This window comes from Girardinichthys multiradiatus, chromosome 11, assembly GCF_021462225.1.
Source record: "Girardinichthys multiradiatus isolate DD_20200921_A chromosome 11, DD_fGirMul_XY1, whole genome shotgun sequence".
Classification (NCBI taxonomy): domain Eukaryota; kingdom Metazoa; phylum Chordata; class Actinopteri; order Cyprinodontiformes; family Goodeidae; genus Girardinichthys; species Girardinichthys multiradiatus.
The window spans coordinates 13,383,275-13,404,435 of record NC_061804.1 but is presented as its reverse complement, the minus strand read 5'-3'; the positions used below and the strand labels follow the sequence as shown (position 1 = coordinate 13,404,435).

General features: G+C 36.8%; 1 protein-coding gene across 1 annotated transcript in view; it reads right to left on the bottom strand.

The window, feature by feature from the left end:
* The window catches only part of fstl4 (follistatin-like 4), a 313,380-nt gene that overhangs the window by 52,473 nt on the left and 239,746 nt on the right, over positions 1 to 21,161 (bottom strand). Inside the window, exons 7-9 of the mRNA XM_047380086.1 lie at positions 15,121 to 15,287; positions 11,666 to 11,786; positions 5,937 to 6,098 (exon numbers count right to left, since the gene is read on the bottom strand). Of these exons, the coding sequence (XP_047236042.1) occupies positions 5,937 to 6,098; positions 11,666 to 11,786; positions 15,121 to 15,287 (450 nt within the window). The remainder of the gene's footprint in view (positions 1 to 5,936; positions 6,099 to 11,665; positions 11,787 to 15,120; positions 15,288 to 21,161) is intronic.

Here is a 21,161-nt window from a genome sequence, read left to right as displayed (position 1 = left end):
GCATCAGGTCCTGGAAGTTCGAAACTTCTTTCATTTCTAAATAACAAAGACCACAAACAGCGCCTTTTGTGGCTTTCAAAGCGGTTAGAATGTTTTTGTATTCTCCCCCTCATTTGTGGTTTAATGAAACTGATTTTTTAAGTCTACGGACAGTTCCTTCATTGTCCTTCTGCCCTCTTCATTGTTTGGTTTCTGCTCTGATATGCATCAACTGTGAGACCTCTCCTAGACATGGCGATTGACTGAGCTTAACTGTAACTAACTATATGTGCTCTTTTTCAGACTCTAACCTTGAAAACTGGCTCAGAGTTTATCTGTTCTTTCTTTCTAGGTGAAACAACTAAAGGAGCTACATCCATTAACATTTATTTTTCCTTCCCATAGAAAGGACTCCTGATCAGTGCTTCTTTGTGTCTCTGCTCTGTTCTCTCAAACCCCCAGTCGGTGGTGGCAGATGGCCGCTCACACTGAGCCTGGTTCTGCTGGAGGTTTCTTCCTGTTAAAAGGGAGTTTTTCCTCTCCACTGTCGCTACATGCATGCTCAGTATGAGGGATTGCTGCAAAGTCAATGCCAGTGACTGTCCACTGTCTCTACATGCTCATCCAGGAGGAGTTAATGCTGCAAGTCACTGACTGGATGCAATCTGCTGGGTTTCCTTAGACAGAAAAACTATTTATCCAATTTGAATAAATAACTGAATCTGACCGTACTGTTCAATGGTTAGGATTAATTGGAATGTATGTACCTGACTGTTGTGAAGTGCCTTGAGACAACGTGTGTTGTGAATTGGCGCTATATAAATAAAACTGAATTGAATTGAATTGAATATAGACAAGTGTGTCCCATTCCAAATCATGTTCAGTCAACTGAAAGTACCACGGGTTAATTCCATATTGTAGAAACCTCTGAAGGCTGAGCAGTGGAAACAGGCGCCACTTGAGTTCAAGTTTTTGTTGAGTTCAACATTTTTTAGGATGTTTGCCACCCCAAGCAACAATACCAAGCTACCTGATGGTCTGTATAGGTGCATGTAACTGGTTTTTGAAAAGGGAATATTCAAAACAGACTCTGAGGATGATAATGATGCTTCTTCAGTGCATCGTCAAAATATGAACCTCATAGTAAACCTTCGTGTCCATAATACTATATAAGATTGCATTGTTTTTCTGGCCATATAGTGGCAGGTGACACAGATCGTATAAAAAAAGGTCATCAACAAAAACAAACTGATGTTTGCCATTGACTCCAGCTCTGTGATGATGGAACCTGAATTATTTCTTGTTTTGAGCTCAAGCTACTTTAACTTATAGCATCCATCCATCCATCCATCCATCCATCCATCCATCCGCTCACTTAAAAACAAATTGTGCTCCATTTTTGCATTAAAAATATATCAAACCTCTAGTTTATAGTGGGTTGTAAAATAACGCTTCAGACAAGGAATGCAACCCCCATTAATTAAATGTTATTTGCATTTGACTAATAATTTTCTTGACAGACAAAAAGCAAGTAAATCTTTGAAGTAAAATTAAATCAAAGTGGGGCTTTTTAAAATAAGCCACCACTTTAATTAGCTAAATTCATGACTATGCTCAAATAAATTATATAAAACAGTCAGGGCGCCTTAAAATTATTTGGTAAATCCAGATTGTTCTCGTTTGTAAAGTAAAAGAAGCATTTTAAATAGTTTTGTCTAATGAATTAAAATAATTCTGCTACAACTCAATCCCCACTGATGTTTTATATGATAGAGAAGATATTGTTATTCTTTTCTGTTCCTTAAAGTTCTTTTGAGTTCAGCTTTTATGCCATATTTCAGCTCATAAATAATTTGCTATGTTTCATTCTGAGAAAAGGCAAAAAGTACAAATATATAAAAGCAATAGAGGGAGCAGAACTACAAAGATGATCATAAGTGACAATATAATGAAAAAAATGACCACATTTATTTATGTCTACACAGGTAATGTGACTCAAAGGTTGCACAATTGTCATGGTAATTTATCAGCACTGATATGTGACACATTCTCAGCCTTTTTGTGAAATTGATGATGACTGTCTCACAGTTTCATTTAAATTGCAGAAATTCCCAAAAACAAAATACAATTTCTTTGGTTTGATGGATAATATACACCACTTGGGTTTTGCTAAGGAGACCAGCAAGAACCTTCAACCTCAAATTGTAGTGCAGGTTTTATTTTCAACAATTTGTTTAACCCCAGCTATTACAGTGGGTTAGGGGCTGTTAGGCTTTTTTGTTGCTTATTCAGCTGTCTCAGATTATTCATGTGGTGCATAGGAAAAATATGTTAGTCTCTAAAGGCCTGCTCTGAACTAGATAGTAAGAAAATTAGGTAAGAGCTTAAACTAATGAAATGGCTGTAAGAATCTCAGATGCACTGATAAGAATATCATGCCAAATTAACAACGTCTTTCTGGTAAAACTGTGATCTACTGATAAAGATTTTTAGCCAATTAATTTTTTTCTCTTTAAGAACTATGATAAAAGAAGATATAAGAATAGCATTAAACATTTTTTCTAGCTTCACTAGTGGTCATTAATCATGGTAAGAGCAGAAGTCATGTAATGCCACTGTATGGAAGAGTAGGTTCTGTCCTTTTAGCCTTCCTTTTATCAGTTCAAAGTTTTGCTCTTTCTTGCTGAATCTTTCTGAAATACAGACATGTCTAAAAATCCTTTTAAATGGCTTCTTACATCGTTCTGCTTCATTTGACTTTATTTTAAAACACATAAATGATGCTTGAAAGAACTGAGTCTTCCTCAATTACTAACAGCATCCACATCAAGAAGTGCTGTCCTCAACACGATCTGGTATCGCTTAAGTATTGTGCAATCACTGATCAGAAAAAAGAAAAAGAAAAATCAGATTTTTGAGCTTCAAAGCAGCTGGTTATCAGTCAGGGTCGATTGCACCAAAAACCATCGAGTTACAGTCAAAGTGAATTTCACTGTGCATCAAAAAGTGTCCAAGGCACTATTGACACCTATGGGGAGAATGATGACATTTTACCCTTAAAGTTAGGAAAATCTTACACTGTAAAACTAAAAAAATATATATAAATCTGTTTTCAATCACATGCATCAGAAGAAAAGTGTGGCCCAAAGATTCCATATTTACCTTAATAATAATTGCTATATTGACGTCTGAAGAACATTGAAGAAAGGGATACAACCACACTTCCTCGCTGCCATAGACCCTTATTAACCAAAACAGTTTCAATTGGTCTGTAAGTTAGAATGACAGAGCCAGAATGCATCTAGCTGATGTATAGGTGTCAGACCCCTAATTTTTACATTATATCACATGTTATTAAACACAATTTTATATTATATCACATGTTTTTGAACTGGCCACTACAGAGTTAAGAACCTAACCTCCTGAAGATATAAACTTTAATAATCCTAAATGGTTTCAGGGCTTTTGGAGAACTCCACAAGAGGCCCTCATTCAATCAATAAATCAAAGCAGTTTTTTCTTCAGTTCCAGCTGTGGCTTTCTGCAAACTGTCAATGCTGTATATTGTTTGGATAAGAAATTCCCAAAGCCATGGACAGAGAATAGTCTCTCAGATGAAGGATAGAAAATTGACAAGAGTTAAAATTTTCATGTCGTCTACTTGTTAATTTGATTTCCTTTACACCAATCAGCCAAAAATAACTACATACTGCTAATGAAGATATTCAAAACCATGGGTCGTTTCTATTTTTTTTTTTTTTTACTATGTCGTAACTTAATGAAGAACGTTTAGCTACTATGGTTCTTTATTTATTATTTTCTCTGCTTTTTTTGCACCCCGTTCGGTAGACTCAGCTCAAACTTTGATGATCTCTGGACTACACTACAGAAATCCAATGTCAACATTTAAACTGCATGTGGTGGAAATAAGATATTTACTTGCACTGTTTAAAAACATTTTAAAAATCTCTGACATGAAAGCATGCAATATTTTTCTCATACATTTCTAGTACTTCTATTTGCTGTATGTCAAAAAATAAGACCATGTATGTTTATACATTTCTTCTAATTTAGAAGTTAACATACTCTAGGATTACTATGCCTTTAATGAGTTTAGAAAGCCCAGATGTAAGTCTGATTGAATTACATTCACAAACAATTCACAACTTTCATATTTTAAGGCAACACCTCAAACATTGTGCTTTCCCGACTTCATGTGGAAATCTGTCAAACCAGCCAAAATATCAGGAAGAGAATTGTGGACCTCCACAATTCTGGTTCATTCTTGCATACAATTTCCAGGTGCCTGAAGGTGCCATATTCACCTGTTTAAACAATTATACGCATTATGACAATTTCCAGCTATCATATTGGTCAGAAAAGAGATGGATAACTTGTCCCAGAAAACATGTTTTAGTGTGAAATTTGCACGTCAACTTCAGATCAAAATCCCTTGCGAAGACGCTTGTTCAAGCTGGTAAAAGAGTGCCAATATCCACAGTGTAACAAGTCCTGCACCTACGTGGCCTGAAAGGCCATTCAGTAAGGAAGACATTAATCCAATAGCAACATAAAAAGTCAGATAACATTTGCTTTGTGTAGATTTGCAAATCTACACAATTACTTTTTTTGGAGAAGTCTAAGAACACGATCCCAACTATGAAGTACATAGGTGGCAGCATCATGTTGCAGGATGTTTGGGTTTTTTTTCCGCAAGACTGGAGTACTTCCTGAAATAGATGATAGATGAGAAAAAAACATTAAGTGGAAATATTGAGGTAACATCCAAAGTCAATGTTTTGGAGGGGCCAGCACAATGCCCTGGTCTCAGTCCAATAGAGTGTCATGTGCTTATGGGACTGAGGTAAAAAGTTTGTAGGTCACCTACAGACATGCCTCCGTTACACTGGTTCTGTCATGAAGACTGGGCCAAAATTCCAGCAAACTAATGTGAACAGCTTGTCGAAAGTTACCCAAAATATTAAAGCCAAGTCTGCCAAACTTCTGCAAAAAATAAAATAAAAACCTCTCATTATTCTGGCATTAAGCAAAGAAAAATGACAGTGTTAATCCTAACTGACCTAAAATGGCATTACATTTGTCTGTTTTAATGTCAGACTGTGAGGGAAAAAAGGGTTTGATTTTTTTTCATACAGTGTATGTAAATATCTTGTTTCAGATGTATTTACGACATTATCTTGATTAAATAAACATAAAGTTGTAACTATATTACCTTTGTGCTTTAGTCTTGGTAATTATTACATAAAGTAAATCTGAACAATTAGCTACTGCAACACTTTTCAGAGTGTTTCTAACTGAAAAAACAACACAATTGCTTTAACTTGGTTCCCATTATTTGCCGTTCTAAACATGAGTTGGTTAATCTAAAAACCCTAGCCAGTGCAAGTGTTTATGAGCCACTGAACCTTGAGGAAGCTCCCTTGTCTCAGTGTCAGTGGCTTGATAATAGGCTATTGCCATAGCTAATGATCCACACTCGGCAAATAAACTCTCCTTAATGAGAATTAGGCCGTAAAAGGAAAAGCTTTGCCCCATCCTGCCTCTTCTCTCTGATAGAATACATCCTAAAACACTCAGATAAGTAGCTGTTATTTAATTTTTAGTCTTTCTTGATCTGCCGTGTCATTGCTCTTTAGTACGTTTGTGTTGTCAGTGGAGCAAAATAAACCCAGCTGGAAAGGTTGGCTGCAACCTTGAACATAGAATCCTAATCAGTGGAAAGCTGAAATATAAAGCTGAAAGAGAGTTTTTCTTTGATACACATTGATTTTCAAGCGCACCTTTCATTTCTCACATTTACCTTCTTGGCTTATGCAATGCTCACATGCTGCAGTCCTGCTTCCATGTTACCAAGAAATATTTACCCAGCTACTCTACAGTGTCTGCTAAAACACAACTGCTAACAGCACAGTCTAAAACAATCAACAGCTCCTCACCTATGAGAGAGAGTTGTGTGGAGGAGCTGAGCTGGAGATCCATGCCGTTCTTCAGCCAAACAAGTTTGGGATTTGGGATGCCGTCGGCATGGCAGTGGAGGCTGGCAGACACCCCGGGCTCCTGGGCCTGCGTCTCCGGGTAGACCAGGATCACTGGAGGGACTGGACACAAACACCAACAGGAAGAGAGCAGAGGGAAAGGTGAAGCCATAATTACGCACTGTTTCATGGTGTGCCGTAACTCCTGGGGGGATAAAAACACAAACACCCACACGCTCGGTGGGTAGAGAAAAAATTATCTCACCCCGACATGAAATATATTCACAAATAACAAGAATCCAAGAGCTCTGGGGGGCCTTTAATATAGCTCTGGCCCTGCATGAAATAGATGTTGGATGATTCTGCCACTTACACCATCCTTTGGGGGAATGAGTGCGAATGAATGCAGAAGAATTGAAAGTCAAATAAAATACAATGTAATAGTTTACATGAACAGGTAGGTTGTAGTTTGCTTATTTCGATGCTGGGCAACATCTTGGCCCCTTGGGCTGCTGACACAAACCTACTGCGCCTAACTCCAAGACATGAGGCCACTCTAACCTTCAATTTTTACCTTCTTCAATAATTCTAATGACACACTGGTTTGCTGCTTGGTGCAGCATTGGATTATTACTAACTGAAGACTCTTTTTAGTCACTATTATGACTGGTTTAACTCTTTATTATGGTAATTTGTTATCCACAAGAGGAGGTATAATTAAGAATATTTTTTATTACTGTACTAAACCTTTTCTTTTTCATTGTATCCCTCTTTATAGTCTCTTTATGTAACAACCACAAAATTCAATGTTTCTTTTTTCCTGGGATTTTGTCAGTTTTTCTGACAGTCCAACACAAAGTAGCACATACTTGTAAAGTGGAAGGAAAAGAATGTGTTGTATTCATAAAAAAGTTGAGTGATGAAGATCTGAAAGCATGGCAAGCCTTTGTCTTTGTTCACTTTAATGTCAGCAAATAAAATCCGATGCAACAAGTTGCCATCAGAAGTCCCCTAATTAGTAAATAGTCAACTCACAAAAGAATGCATCAGACCAGTCAGGAGAGATGTGAAGAGGTTTGGCACAACTACAAACCTAGCAAAGCATAGATGCCCATCAAACGGACAGCCTAGGAAAGGAGAGCATTAATTAGAGAATCTGCCAAGAGGCTAATGGTAACTCTGGAGGGGTTTCAGAGATCCCTAGCTCAGTTGGGAGAATCTGTTGACAGGCCAACTATTTTTGTGCTGTCCATAAATCTGGACTTTATGTAAACATGGCAGGAAGAAAAAGTCCTGTTTGCAGTTTGCTAAAAGCCATGTAGTGGACTTTTTGGGCCACATGTAAAACACTATGTGTGGCCGAAAACGTACACTGCGCATCAACCTGAATACACCATTCCTACTGTGAAGCAGGTTTCTGGGTGCATCATGTGGTGGGAAAGCTGCTCTTCAGCCTGGTCAGGGTTGATTGGGAAATGGATCAAACTACTGTAAAAACAGGGCAGTCCTGGAGGAAAACCTGTTGGAGGCTGCAAAACATCTGAAACTGTGGGCAAAATTTATTTTCCAGCAGAGAACAACCCTCAACATAGAGCGCAAGCTGCAGTGGAATGGTTTTTAGCAAACTATATTCATGTGGTTAAAAAGGTTCATTCAAATTCCAGACCTAGAACTGGTATTTATAGATGTAACCGATCTATTTTGATGGAGCTTGAGCTATTTTGTAAAGAAAGAGCAAAGTCTCAGCCAGCAAGCAGAGACATACATTAAAAGAGTTGCAGCCATGACTGCAGAAAAGGGGGGTTCTACTAAGTACCAAACCATGCATCCTTTGGGGGGTCTGACTACTTTTTAAAGGACTGTCCTTGAACTTTAATTATAAATGTGCCTTCTCTGTTCCAGTTAATTGATATGGAAGCTAGTAGGATGTAAGCTGTTTTAAACTTCCTATCAAGGCAGTTAGAACTTCTTGTTAAACTCCCAACTTAATGACTCAGTGAATACCAGAAAGACCGATATGCCTGACAGCAAGAGCCAATCATTTCCTCTTAAAAAAGCACAAAAAGGAAATGCACCAAACATCCATAGTCCTTTCTTTCTGTATGTTTTGGCTCTTAATGCATCTGTTGTTTATTTGAAAGAAAGCAGTACCTTACAGCTCCTTTTCAGTGTTTATTAGGTGTTACTTTATGCTGCAGACACATATTTAACAGCAACGGCATCACACTCGTAAGTGTTAAAATAATATAGACAAGAGTTCTACAATCCAGTTCTGTGTACTAAGGGGAAACTAAAGCTCCAGCATTGTCATTCTCCTAAGTGAACAGATTGCTTTAATAGCGAAGCGGGATGCAAACCACTCACTTAGTATAATGTGGCACTTGGCTCCACTCCATTCCACCTTATCTCACTTCCTCCTATCTTTTTGAATACCCTCAATACCCAAAGCAAACATTTGGTAATTGCCCTCTGCTGATAACACCTTCCCCAGACGTCTTCTCTGTCTGCATGACTCCTTCTTCTTTTTAGCTTATAGGTCTACAAAAACAATCTGCTTTATTTTGTTTTGTATTAATTAGCTTTATTTTATTTAGTAGTCAGAAAAACTGAATGATCACATATTTTTTTATTGAAAAAGCTTGAATTAGGTTTTAATTTACTACAATACAATCAGCGATGGCATCAAAATTAATTGGTTTGGTTGGGACTCCAAAGTCTGAAAAGGACATAGATTAGAAACTCTCCCTGCGTGGAATAATGTTGGCATCTTTTCTACCAGCAAGCAAAAATCTGCTCAGGTTTGTTTGTGTATTTTGAAGTAATTAGATTTTGTCCAGAGCAGCAAAAATAACAAAATATCTAGTGACATTGTCATTAAAAAAGGTTCAAAACTTGTTCTGATCATTTAAAGTTTTCTAAGTAACCCTTTATATGCAACGCAGAGGAGACCCGATGCATAAGCGAACTAATCTGCTGCCATGTCCCCCAAACCAGCAGTGGGCCCCCTAAAGAATTCTCACACATAATATAGTATACTTTTCATATTATTCAATCTAACATGTAAAAGCAGTTATTGACTACTATGAATTATTTTTAAGATAAATTTGATATGGTATTTATCCTACTAAAAGTATAAGCATGCAGGAAAGAAACAAATAAGAGTAAATTAAGTTGGTTTTGTTTTGAAAGTCATTTCATACTAGAATTCACTTTAATAGACATACATGTATTCATTATGATACAACAGACTAACCCAGGTTCTTAGAAACATTAATAGTCCACCTTCCTTAAACACCTATTCATAGTAAAATATGCACAACTGCCAGATCTGTGCTCTGTGGCTATTTACAGTGAACGATGCTTGATGGTAGCCTTAACTAAAAACAAACTTTTAACTGACACATACTGTTAAGAAACATTAGAGAAACCATGCAAACAGTGTGTAACATTACCATAAAAACAACCATTTGTCTAAACTATGGTAACTTAGAATGGACAGCAATCATTTTCTCCAAATATATACACTTACTTTAACCTCTGAGTACGTGAGATAAAAATTGGTCACGAGACCTCGAATCCGAGTCAAGTTTGTAGTTTGTTTTTGTGAGTGACTGGAGTCAGGATCTCTTGTCTCACCTTCCTGACTGAAAATGATGGGTGCCTTTGTTAAGAATGTCCACAGGACAACACTGCCGGACTGAATAAATAAGTCATTAAAAAAAAACCAGTCTTCAAAGTTTGTTTACAGCTGACCCAAATGATATTCTGCTCAATCATCAAACATTGGGCTGACTCTCATGGCACAAAATATTTCCATTTTACTATTATGGGAAGTTAAACTGACATACTATTAATTAAAATTACCCAATTGTTTCTTCAACATCTTAGGTCACAATTATTTAGAGATTTGTTTTTCATTTGATCCCTAATGCTTCAAAACCTTTTAATTACTTAACTTTACTTAATATATTGCATTCTGGGAAATTATGTAAGAATTTTCATATAATAATAGCTTCAGAAAAACAATCTAAATAATTACATTACTCCAAACAGTGCTACATTTAAATTTCCAGTAAAAACTAAATTACATTCTTGTGTAAAAGTAAAATAGGTGTGCTTTTTGAAAATGCCTTAGTGAATTTTTGATTAGGCGTACCCTTTAGAATATGTAACAAATTCAAATTCCTTATCTAAAAAACTATTTGGTTTGATCCCACTTGATTGCATTTGTGCTTAAAGGTGTAACGTATGACCTCAAAAAATGATTCGTACTCCCCCAGGAGCTCTACAATCCCAAAGCCAACAAAACCAGAAACAAAGGTGAAACCTGCCTTGGACTCCTAATCTCCATGAAACCTCACCTTATCCATTTATGTGAGGGATTGCAGTTGAATAAAACTATTGATTAAACATAGCTCAGTCTGGAAGTTTAACTAAACAACACCATGGGGACCTGTGTGTGCAAACATCAAAACGTGCCACAATAAAGAACCTCAGCAGTTTGATTTTCACCACACTGGGAGAGTTTCAGGATCTCCTTGTAGAACTTGTTCCTCAAAATACTTTATTATGAAACTTAGTGTTTATTTTTAAATAGCTGAATGGTTTTGAAATCAATCCTACACAATGTTGGTAAAAGCTTATGTGCATAAAATTTTTGCAGTGCAGTTATCTTGTCAATACAAATGTGCTTCAAAGAAATTTATTAAAAGGTCCATTTTAATAAATTAGAATATCATCAAGGTAAATTTCTTTAAGTTATTCTATTCAAAAACTGCAACTCATATAGATTACATGCAGCATGATATATTTCAAGAATTTTCTTTTAATTTTGATAATTATGGCTTAACACCATTTAAAATTTTAAAAATTCAGTTCCTCAGTATAATAAAATGAAATAAATAAAAAAATAATAATAAGTATTTTAGCATGGACATTAATGACCATTTCACATCCTTCACATGCTGAAATGACAGATGTTCAGCAGTCATTGACACCCTCCACAAGGAGGGTAAGCCACAAAGGTTCCTTACTAAAGAAGCTGGTTGCTGACAGAGTGCTGTTTCTTATATTTATAAAAAGTTGAGTGTAAGGAAAATATCAGTCAGTCAGTCATTTTCTACCGCTTCTTCCATAGTGGGTCGCAGGCAAGGTGATGCCGATCTCCAGCAGTCTATGAATGGGAGGCGGGGTACACCCTGGACAGGTCGTCAGTCCATCGCAACAGAAGAAAAATATTTAGTAGACAAAGGTTTAGAGCAAAATGTATTACCGCAGCCTTGAGCTGCCATAGTCATCATGATTAACAGAATAAACGCTTGAAATATCACGCTGTGTGTAATGAATCCACATAACTTATACGTTACTGTTTTTGAACTGAATCACTGCAAATTATGAAACGCTTTCAATGACCTGCTGATTTATTGAGATGCACAATAGATTTAAAAAAATACATACTGTTTTAAATTTACGTCTATCTTAACCAAACAACTGAATCTTTACCCGGTAATTTATTATTCCATTTTTATTTGAAAATGCATTGAAACAAAAAGGTATTTCCTTGATGCTGTTCCTTTTACTCTAAAAATGTTAGACAAAAAACCTTAAATGAAATCCACGAAGTAGGACAAAGAAAAACATTTTCAACTTTTTTTTCTGCAATTTAAAGGAAGAAATGAGCCACTACTGACCATTCACCTGCAGCACATGAGTCTGATAGAGGTCTTCATAGCCATAGGCATGGCAGCTGTAGTTCCCCATGTGTATTGTTGTCACCTTGGTGATATACAGGGAGCCATCATCCCCGAAGTCCTGTATTACAGGGAAGAGATGGAAGAGAAGAGTTAGGACTGGTGTAGATGGAAAAAGAAGAACAGGGGACCAGGATTGGGGATAGTGGTGAAGAATTGGGTGCAGGAGGCATCCACAGGGAGTCAGTGGAAACGTAGGCAGGTTGATAGACTACATAACGATTTCTGTGGAGAGCGACGAGAGGAGGAGCACAACAGTAGGGAATGATGGGATGAGACAAGGGAGAAAAAGAATGATGGGAAAAGGAAGACAAACCATGAATCAACGGTTTCCCTGTTGAGCTGAAGCAGGCATTTGGGGATTTGATCCTACTCTCTCCCCTCATGACGGTGCCTCAGTCTGATAAATGGCAAGGGTTAAAAATATAAAGCCCATTAGGCTGATGAATGGAGCTGATGTTGTTAGTGCAGTGTGAGGCAATCAGCAGGGGAGTTCAAGCTACAAGTTAGGGTGGATTAAGGCATTAAATACTTTGCTGTCCCACCAAGTGGTAGATCATATGGCCCTCATGGAACTCTGTCAGCACATTTAAAATGGAAATGGACAGATTTATTTCCTAAAAAAAAAACATTACACAAACTTTATGTGTAACAGAATAGGTAAAATGTTAAATTATGTTCCTGTTAAATAGACTTAGTCAATGTTTTGAAGTGGAAAAAATTTGGATATGCCATTAAATATTTATAAATACAATTTTGTGATTTCTTCTTAATACACTTATCCTAGTCCGTTTAGATGTAAAAGATGGCATTTCCAATTTTTGGATATGTTCTTTGGGTATATTAGGTTATTTGATAATGCACATAATGGTGAGACATTTGTGCCCTGCTAGTACTCATTGAAGCGAAACCTATCTAGAGAAACTATGTAGTAGTCTACTGTTGTTTTTAAGTACTATCTGATGTGCAAACACTCGTGGGTATCCCTATCCACTACTTGGTTATCTATATAGTGAACATGACAGGGAATGAGGAAACAAGTGAACAAAAAAGTCATCAGAAGCCAGACGTGATTCTTTGTGCCCGATAAAGGCTGGGGTTGAACAGCTGTAACCAACAAGGTTTAGAGATACAAATATTTGGTCATCCATCTGAAAATGTTTCTTAATATATCTGCTGACTGAAGAACATGAACACATGAACTAATGTTGCATACATAATATTCAAAGTGGCATTAATCTCCTGTATCTAATTAATTATAAATAAATATGACAATTTACATTTCTATATAGCAGCATCATGACAAATGTATTGCAGTTAAATGACTTCACTCAGCCTTTTAGGCATTTATAATTTGTCCTCAGTGTGATTTAATTGACAAGCACAGCTCCCCAATAATATGAAACACAGACCCAAGATTAATTGGATGATTATATTTGGCCCTTTGGAGACTAATTCATTTGGATATCTCATAAATCAATTGCTTATTTATTTTACATTTTTTCAGCTACACATGTTTTTTTCTGCAAAATACTGCTCTTCAGCCTCCACAAATTGATCAGCCTGTTACTGTGTTTAATACTTGAAAAGTGTTTCATGTCTTTAATTTCCTTTAATGGCTATACGAATTACCTACATGCAGCAAAACAATACGTTTAATTGAATTTAGCTGCTTTTGTTTGAATTTTTTCTTTGATTTACCAGAATGAAAAGAAACAGCAGGCACTGCTCTCCCCCTTTTCTCCTCAGATCACAAATCTCTGTGAAAATCCAATATATGCGGTCAGGAGCTTGAGGCACCTGAGCTGACATTGCTCCTCATCTTGTCACGACCGTAACATGTAAGACTATTTATCTGCCCATCACCCCAGCAGACCAACATGTCGCTCATTAACATGCCATCAGTGCATTGTGAACAGGCAGTGGATAAAGCGACTGTGCTTTCACCCAAACAAATGCATGGTTGCATAGCTCATTAAGCACAGAGCTTACATTAATCGTATTGTTTTATGGAGGATGCTCTACAATCATTCTCTTATTTCTACTTATTGGTTCGTTTCTTGCATTTAGTCTTTCCCCCTGTCCTGCAACACTTTCTGGCCTGAATATCAGACAAGGAAGGGGATTTTTTGCCTCGTTTTATGTGGCAGAACATAAATTGTGCAAACTTAAAATATAAAGTACAAAAATTAGTATAATTCTGCTGAAACACTTTCAGGGCTTTACAACTCTCAGCAGCATTGTAATTTTCAAATTTTGTGTTTCAAAGTGTTGTAATTGGCTTATTTTAATATAAATGTGAGGAGCCCACCCATTGCGCTCATTGTTGCTAAAATCAACCAGATAATAATTAGGCAGACCACTCAGATTAAGTAATAGGTTTTATTCAAAAGCTCAACGCATTTTGTATGTGGTGATAATTATGTGATATTATTCATTGGCACAGATTTTGTCATAAAAAGTATCCTATTCAGTGTAGTTCACTTTTCCACTACTTGCTATGAATCTGTATATTTTCCTTCCTGTCTATATTTATGTATTAAGAGAAAGGAAATGCAGAAGCACTATTTCATTTAATTTGAATAATAATATATGTACATATGAGTCTAAAAATGTATCTGTAGGTCTAACGATTTCCTTACATCATACCTTTTCATCATATTTATACTTGTCACTTCACACAGGATGCATCTTTGCTCATTCGGTGCCTTGCAAAAGTATTCAAACCCCTGGAACCTTGTCCCATTTTCTCACATCACAACCACAATCTTCAATGTTTTGTTCAAGGGCAGTGGTTCTGGTCCTCTGGATCCACTCTTCTTTAATGTTTTAAATGTGTCTCTGCTCCAGCACACGTGATTCAAATGATTGTATTACCTCCTCAGCATGCCATCAAGTGCTGCAGAAGCCTGTTAATCTTTTAGGTCAGGTGTGTGGCATCAGGGAAATTCCTAAAACAAGTGGGACAGTGGGTCCAGAGGACCAGGATTGAGAACCAGTTCTAGGAGTCCAGAGAGTAGTATCTAATTGTCAAAGAGATGGAAAATTATCCAAATTATTGTCCATACTATTTGTGAGACAAAAAGAAATATCACACAGCTTAGAAGTGTTTATCATTCTGTAGATTAATGCAGACTTCATTAATCCTCGTGTCACAGTTTAATGTATTCTTGACCCTACAATAGTATTAACACTTAAAATTAACCATTGTTTTACATTTCCTTATTTTCTTAACTAATTGAAAGCCAAATACTTTAAGAATAATAAGTTAACAAAATTAATTGGATAGCACAATAAGAGACACAAAACCTATATTTGTAGATTTCATCATAGAGTCAAGCACTGCTCTCACCAATACAAGCAACAAAAAAGAGCCAGTAGCTATATGCACTCACATTGATATCCTCCAGATCCAGGAAATTTAGGATGACGCCATTCCTCTTCCAGATGATGGGTGGACGCAGCGTCCCCTGGATGGCACAGGTGAGGACAGCACTTAGGCCCACTGTTACAGTCGAGGTGCTGATTCGCTGATCCTCCGCCAGGCTCAGTTGGACAACTTCTGTTGGTGTAAAATATAAGAGCGAAATAATTGGTTTTGTACCAAGAGAAAAGATGATGGAGGCAAAAAAAGGGACAAAGAGAAAGATGAGCCTGAAAATAAGAAGTATTTAAAAAGAGGGATAAAAACCTCCATCGTTTTAAATCACAATTCTGAATGAGCGTGCTGATGTGGTGAAACTGTAGCCAAGCCTAATACGTTTCTAAGTGTTCATCTCATTACTGGTGGAGCAGAGAGGATAAACAGCTGTCCACTACAGAAATATTTCCACTGTGAAGAAGGACCACAGATCAGAGGACACACAGCAAGCCAAGTCTCATTCCTTTTAATAGGGAGAATTTATGTTCACTCAGATGACCATTAAATTCAATTCAGCTTCAAGGAAAATTAAGAATTATTCTTCCCCTGTTCATCTTTGTGTTGTAATTAATATTATACTGATCACTTTAGGTAATTTTGTGTTTTATACATGTTAAATATGCATGGTAAACAAGACAAGCAAACCTGTGCTGTATGTAGCCCTGCCATTTTTTTTAGAATTTATAATACTTTTTGTTCAGACAAAGATGACCTTCTATCAGGGTGAAACTACAGCATTTATGGCAGTGACAAGAGAAATGTAGAGCTCAGGCACCAACACATACACAATAGATGACGGGGTGGGACCGTGAATCAATTCTGACTTGTGATGAAGCTCTATATTATTAAGGAGTAATTTTATGCAGTTAAACCCATGTGTCATTCAATCAAGAAGTATGTTTCTGAAATTACAATTTCCCTCAAAAGATAAATATAATAAAAGGAGTATCAATTTTATGTCTTATTGACATTTTATCAAAAACAATTGACATGTCAAAATGATTTATGCCATTCTCAAGAGTCAGTGTAAAGGCATTCTAGCAATCAAACCCCTTACTTGAAATCAGAAATATGTTGGTAAAATTATAAGATTACTTTAAAACCGATAGGGGCATGAATTATTATGGGCTTAGCTATATACTGCAAGCCCAAGTATTTAGTGAGAAAAATGTTGATTTTTGATGGCGCTTACTGAAGAGCAACTTTTTATGTCCATGTAGACACAAGAACAGATATTTGAAAAACAGTGAAGTAGGCCTTTTACATTAGAGACACTACTATGGAGCCCACCCGGCCTGTTTTAATTCTTTGTCTGACTGGATTTGCCATGAGCCTGTTGGTATAAAAATGAGAGAGCAAATCTTAAAGGGAAATGCTCTTATATTCCAGCTTTGCTCTTCCTTTGTAATTTAATATGATGTTTAATGGTAATGTATGTCAGATATAAACCAAGTATACAAATAAATCTGCTTCTCTTTTGGCACAGGTGGATGTTTGCTGGTCTACAAAGAAGAAATGAAGGCAGCCATAGCATTTGTTTGTACTGAAAGGAATACCTTAAAATCCACTATATGGATTGACATGATGCAGTGTTTCTCAATCAGGACTGACCTAACATAATTTGCTGTATAATTTTAAGACAGTTTTGCTACCCATTCCTGCCTTTCAGCAAAAAGAGTCTTCACACATTTTGGAATAAGTACTAGAATTTGTGTACTCCCACACTTTTTTTCAGAAAAGTTAATAGATCTAAAAGAAAAAAAATAATTATATATATATATATATTGTTACGACTGCAGTCGTAAGGTGTTTGTTTTTGTTTTTTCCCCCTTTTTTAAAAATTATGTAAATATGAGTGTGCAGGTGGCTCTCCGTGATTGGTGGACCCATATGATGGCGGAAGCGGATTGGTTACCTAGACGGAAATGACTTATAAGAAGATGCCGCTATAAGCGGCTCGTCATTCATCCTCTGCTCATTCCAACCAGCCACACATTTGTCTAAGATGCATAGATACATTGAGGAGTTTGTAGGGGTGAACTGCCTTTTATTTTTATTCTAGTTTTCTCCTTTTTATTTTAGTGAGGAAAGTAAGTGATTGTCATTTGGTTGATTTATTTCTGAAAAGGTTAATTCATTTAAAAGATATTAGTTTCCTTTTGTTTGTTGTTTTGGCCTAAAGTTCACCCTGAAGTTATTCTGCTCCTCTCTTTCTCAGTGTTAAAACATTCACATCATGGTAAATAAAATAGGTAAAACTACTCTGTGTTGTGATTGTTTGAGGTCTGATGAGGATGGATCATTTTCAGGTTATGGTCTTGCCAACCCTAGACAGATCGTAACAATATATACAATACACACCAAAAGTTTGGACACACCTTCTCATTCAAAAAGTTTTCTTTATTTTCATGACTATGAATATTGTAGCTTCACACTGAAGGCATCAAAACTATGAATTAACACATGTGGAATTATATACTGAACAAAAAAGTGTGAAACAACTGAAAATATGTTTTTATATTCTAGGTTCTTCAGAGTAGCCACCTTTTGCTTTGATTACTGCTCCACACACTCTTGGCATTCTGTTGATGAGCTTCAAGAGGTAGTCACCTGAAATGGTTTTCCAACGGCCTTGAAGGAGTTCCCAGAGATGCTTAGCACTTGTTGGCCCTTTTGCCTTCACTCTGCAGTCCAGCTCACCCCAAACCATCTTGATTGGGTTCAGGTCCGGTGACTGTGGAGGCCAGGTCATCTGGCGCAGCACCCCATCACTCTCCTTCTTGGTCAAATAGCCCTTACACAACCTGGAGGTGTGTTTGGGGTCATTGTCCTGTTGAAAAATAAATGATGGTCCAACTAAACGCAAACCGGATGGAATAGCATGCCGCTGCAAGATGCTGTGGTAGCCATGCTGGTTCAGTATGCCTTCAATTTTGAATAAATCCCCAACAGTGTCACCAGCAAAGCATCCCCACACCATCACACCTCCTCCTCCATGCTTCATGGTGGGAACCAGGCATGTAGAGTCCATCCGCTCACCTCTTCTGCACCGCACAAAGACACTGTGGTTGGAACCAAAGATCTCAAACCTTGACTCATCAGACCAAAGCACAGATTTCTACTGGTCTAATGTCCATTCCTTGTGTTCTTTAGCCCAAACAAGTCTCTTCTGCTTGTTGCCTGTCCTCAGCAGTGGTTTCCTAGCAGCTATTTTACCATGAAGGCCTGATTCACACAGTCTCCTCTTAACAGTTGTTCTAGAGATGTGTCTGCTGCTAGAACTCTGTGTGGCATTGACCTGTTCTCTAATCTGAGCTGCTGTTAAACTGCGATTTCTGAGGCTGGTGACTCGGATGAACTTATCCTCCGCAGCAGAGGTGACTCTTGGTCTTCCTTTCCTGGGGCGGTCCTCATGTGAGCCAGTTTCTTTGTAGCGCTTGATGGTTTTTGCAACTGTACTTGGGGACACTTTCAAAGTTTTCCCAATTGTTCGGACTGACTGACCTTAATTTCTTAAAGTAATAATGGCCACTCGTTTTTCTTTACTTAGCTGCTTTTTTCTTGCCATAATACAAATTCTCACAGTCTATTCAGTAGGACTATCAGCTGTGTACTGTATCCACCTCCCGCACAACACAATTGATGGTCCCAACCCCATTTATAAGTCTTGAAATCCCACTTATTAAACCTGACAGGGCACACCTGTGAAGTGAAAACCATTTCAGGTGACTACCTCTTGAAGCTCATCAACAGAATGCCAAGAGTGTGTGGAGCAGTAATCAAAGCAAAAGGTGGCTACTTTGAAGAACCTAGAATATAAGAAATATTTTCAGTTGTTTCACACTTTTTTGTTCAGTATATAATTCCACATGTGTTAATTCATAGTTTTGATGCCTTCAGTGTGAAGCTACAATAATCATAGTCATGAAAATAAAGACAACTCTTTGAATGAGAAGGTGTGTCCAAACTTTTGGTCTGTACTGTATATATATATATATATATATATATATATATATATATATATAAAATTATATTTTTAGGAGCTGTTTTCTTTGTTTTTACTCTTAGATATTGCAATATACTCACCCGAAGGGCTGATGTCACATTCAAATACAATCTTGTTTTCTTGCAAATGTAATCTCCTTGCCCTCAAAACTATGTTTTTGCAGTTAGACTTAATCCCTCTTGCACAAATACCTTCCGCTCTTCACACTATAACTTCCCATGTGGGGAAGTAAAACCTTTTCTCTGCTGGTAAAGGACGTTTGAGCATGAAGAGCTGGACTCAAGAAGGATCACAATTTATCTGTGCAAAAGGCACCAAGTCTGACTGCAGACATAGTCCACTGATACATGGTTAGTTTGGTGAACATTATAACGTCTGTCACTAAAAATAAGGAAACTTTCTCTCAAATTGAAACTGTCTGTCCATAGATTTTCAAATGAAAAATTTCATCATAAATGCCCACAAAAGAATGACAATGGTACAAGCAATATTTTTTAAATCCTCTTTTATAAAAAGATCTCAAACCTTGTTTTTCTGTGTTTTTCTTAATTTGCCATGAATAAGGAACCTTATATTAAAAAAACCTTTTACTTTTTTTAGTTTATTGGGTTTCTATCTATCTATCTATCTATCTATCTATCTAGTATGTATTTAATTTTAATAAACAGGCTCAGTCTTACAGAGCCAGGTCAAAAGCTTTTTTTTGGTGGTGAATGGACTTTATCTATGAGGAGTTTGTTGTCATCCAGCTTTTATCAGTTTTGGCAATAGAAAGTAGATTAGTGACAGCGCAAGGACAAATATTACTCATGACATGATCTAATAAACTTAATGACATTAACTATGAAAATGTACTAATGTACTACCTTGCTGGCGGGGTGCCCCCCTTGGATGATGGTAGGGGAAACGCTGCCCTCAGTCAAACGAGTTAGCAAAAGTAGAATGTTAAACAAATGATTATTGAAAGAAAATAATTTTATTTAATCTCTTTAACTTGATCATTTCATTCTTAGACATTTTATTCTTTTCAGCTCAAATTAAAACTTTAATATAACTCTGTTGGAGTGAAAGTGAATAAGTAATCTAAATAAATACAAAATCTACATAAATAATAAACCTGCTTTTGTTATAACAAAAACTGGATCTTCTTTTAAGAAGTCTTCAATAAACAGACCATTAAACCTAAAAAATCAGCAACAGAACACTTAAAAATAATGTTCAGGATCACTATATCAGTTTTATTTTGCTTTCATCATTTTGACGGAGCTTTAATGAGATAACTGAGATTGCTTGTCCTTGATAAGCTTTGATAGATCGTCAGAGTGGAAGCAGCTGTTACTCTCTCCCCCCCCCCTTGGTAGCTGAGTGTCGTGCAGGTGAACAGCAATGGCACCCCTGCTCTAGTTTTTTCTACCTGTAGTCATTTTATTGTGCCTTTTTGGTTCTTTTGGTTGATAAAACCTTGGTGTATTTTGCACCGGGGTCCTAATAAAACATCACATATCCAAGAACTTTCCCTACTAACTGATCATATCTACCCTACATCTTGGAAATGAAATATTAAATGTTTCAACATACCCCCTGCAATGTGCTCACGTACCACCAGGGGCATGAGTACCCCTAGTTGGGAATCACTGTCCTAAGCAACGACATCAAGTGTTATTGATGTCATGATAACATCAGTTATTTCATTCTGTTTTCTTTTTAACTGGAAAAGCTCTTTGAAGTAGACCGTCTAACTTATGGTTTCTTAGAGATAAAACAAATAAAAAAAACAATAACATTTTCAGGCCTCTCTGTTTCCACTATCTGACACCGGTATCTGCTTCCTCTACTTCTGTTTATTGTATCATAACTTACCATATAAAGTCAAACAAATATTTACAGAGACCGCCGTGTTATGACAGAATACCAGTGATAAGGCCAGTAGAAACATACTTTTATTTCGGCACCCACAGGTGACAGTATTTTATTGTCCAAAATAACTTTAGGTAGGATGGCTAACAGGC